The sequence below is a fragment of the Corylus avellana genome, chromosome ca3 (assembly GCF_901000735.1).
Source record: "Corylus avellana chromosome ca3, CavTom2PMs-1.0".
In the NCBI taxonomy this organism is placed as follows: domain Eukaryota; kingdom Viridiplantae; phylum Streptophyta; class Magnoliopsida; order Fagales; family Betulaceae; genus Corylus; species Corylus avellana.
In genome coordinates, this window is record NC_081543.1 from 32,047,542 (window position 1) to 32,049,736 (window position 2,195).

General features: G+C 36.3%; 1 protein-coding gene across 1 annotated transcript; it reads left to right on the plus strand.

The window, feature by feature from the left end:
* Positions 1 to 530: 530 nt before the first annotated feature.
* On the plus strand, positions 531 to 1,172 carry LOC132174431 (uncharacterized). Its single transcript, XM_059586090.1, has 2 exons — positions 531 to 869; positions 936 to 1,172. Exons 1-2 carry the CDS (start codon positions 531 to 533, stop codon positions 1,170 to 1,172), a joined length of 576 nt encoding a protein of 191 aa, XP_059442073.1.
* The last annotated feature ends 1,023 nt before the right edge of the window (positions 1,173 to 2,195 follow it).

Sequence of the window (2,195 nt, forward strand, 5' to 3'; positions counted from 1 at the left end):
TTCTCTTAATCTTGCTATATATCTTAGTGCTGAAATTCATTAGTTGAGATGGTTTTGATCTAATTCCCACTCAATCTAAACTTAGAGTTAACATCCTTGATCTGTTACGAAAGTAGTTGCAGTGACTACAAGAGGAGGAAGATGACATCGGGGAGTAGGCTGCCGACGTGGAAGGAGAGGGAGAACAACAAGAAGAGATAGTAGGCTTCCTCTTCAACCACCTCACCAATGTTCTAAAAGACTAAAACCCCCAAACCCCTCAATTGCCAAACACACCCACATGCCCTTTACACATGTCTCACTTCAAAACCTTCATTTCCCACCACTTCCACACCCTCCTTAAACCTTAAAACCCTCTCCATTGTTCTCACATAACCAATTCCTACTTTTCATGCAAATCTCTTCCACTTTTGTCTCTCTTTTACGGCACCCAAACATCTTCAATCCAAATCGAGGACCCAATCGAGCCTGAAAACGAGAATGGGAAGCAAGCAAACAAGAAGCCATTGGATGTTATGTTCAAAGAAGCTATGAGTGTGAGTTTATGCGAAAATGCTGAAAACAAAGGAGAAAACAGTGCATTGAAGAGCACGTTGAGGGAATTGGAGAGAGAGGTGAGACGGCTGAAAGCGAATTCAAGAGTGGGAAACAAGGGATTGAAGAAAAGTAAGGATAAGGGTTTATATGCAGTGTTTATGAATCAAGAGGGTTGCAAGGAAAGGTACGAGGAGAGGGGGGAAGAGCCGGAAGAGAGTGTGGAAGAAAAGGGATTGAAGAAAAGTAAGGGTAAGGGTTTATATGCAGCGTTTACTAACCTAAAGGGTTGCGAGGAAGGGTGCGAGGAGAGGGGGGAAGAGCTGGAAGAGAGCGTGGAAAATAAGGGATTGATGAAAAGTAAGGGTAAGAGTTTACATGCAACGTTTACAAATCAATAGGCTTGCAAGGAATGGTGCGAGGAGAGGAGGAGGGAAGAGCCAAAGGTTTTTAAAGAGTTCTTGCCGGATATGGAAGTGTTTGCGAGTCATTTGTACATGGAAGGGTACTTTAACAATGCGAATTTCTTGCGAGCGAATAAGTTGGAATTTGATTATTTTGAGAGTCATTATGGTCGGGGTTATATGAGGTTTGCGGCCGAGAAGTTTGGCAAGGACTATCAAGAAACTGCAAAGTAAGAAAGTTTTCCTTCATATATTCTATGGATCCAAAATTTTTAAGATTTAAAGTTAAAAATGATGAAGAATACTTGGATCAAACAGTAATAATCTGAAGTTTGACAAATAATAAACATATGGTTCATCATATAAATTTGATTAATTATGTCTTATAATGGATCATGAAAAACTAAATTATTTAATCCTTCTCTAAATAGATACTCCAACTAATCCAATGTAAATAAATATGAATTTGTTTTGTTTGTTTTTTTTTTTTAATTGAATTCGGGAAAGGGTTGGGGGATCCTTATCACTCTTGATCTGAAAGGAAGAGAATAGGGAATTCTAAACAACAAAAAACCAAAATAGGGTTGAACTCTCCAACAATAGACCCAAAATGAAAACTACAGGGCGAAGATACAAACAAACAGTAGGAAATGGGATAAACAAGTGTCCTGATCCTCTTAATAGGGCCGGGACTGGGACATAAGTATGAATTTGTGTTGATGTTGTTTTATGTTATTCTTTTGAAAAAATTAAACTTGCTCTACAGGTTTGAGAGAATAATCAGACAAGAATTTGAAATTCTTAGTTAATAAATTTGGTTTTTTTGATACTTGTTGTATATTCCCGTTTTCATTTAAAAACTCATAAAAAGACCTAATATTAGCCCTTTTAGCAATTCAACAATGTATAAAAATCCCATTTTCTTTTGTCTTAGTTCTTTGTTTGAACATGAAAAACTTAATAGCCTTGGGGAATTCTATCTGTTGATATGAAGTGTTAATGAATTTTACATGCTGAGATTTTATAATCACCCATAAACATATTGAGGTAGTTCCGATAATGCTTAAGCTTTTACAATTTACACCCAATTTTAATTTAAATACGTTTTCTATGGACACCAAATGGGGTCTTAAGTCAATTGATGATTCCACAATGTGAAATACATTATCATATGGTATCAACGCATGTAAGTTAAGGTACTTAAAAAAACATACGTAAGTTAAGGAACCAAAACAACCAAAAAAAAAAAAAAAAAAA

Excerpts from the sequence above, each read along its gene's own strand:
- LOC132174431 (XM_059586090.1), top strand. The coding sequence starts at position 531 with ATGAGTGTGAGTTTATGCGAAAATGCTGAAAACAAAGGAGAAAACAGT. Across the intron at positions 870-935 it reads GGGAAGAGCTGGAAGAGAGC|GCTTGCAAGGAATGGTGCGA; the intron begins GTGGAAAATAAG and ends ACAAATCAATAG.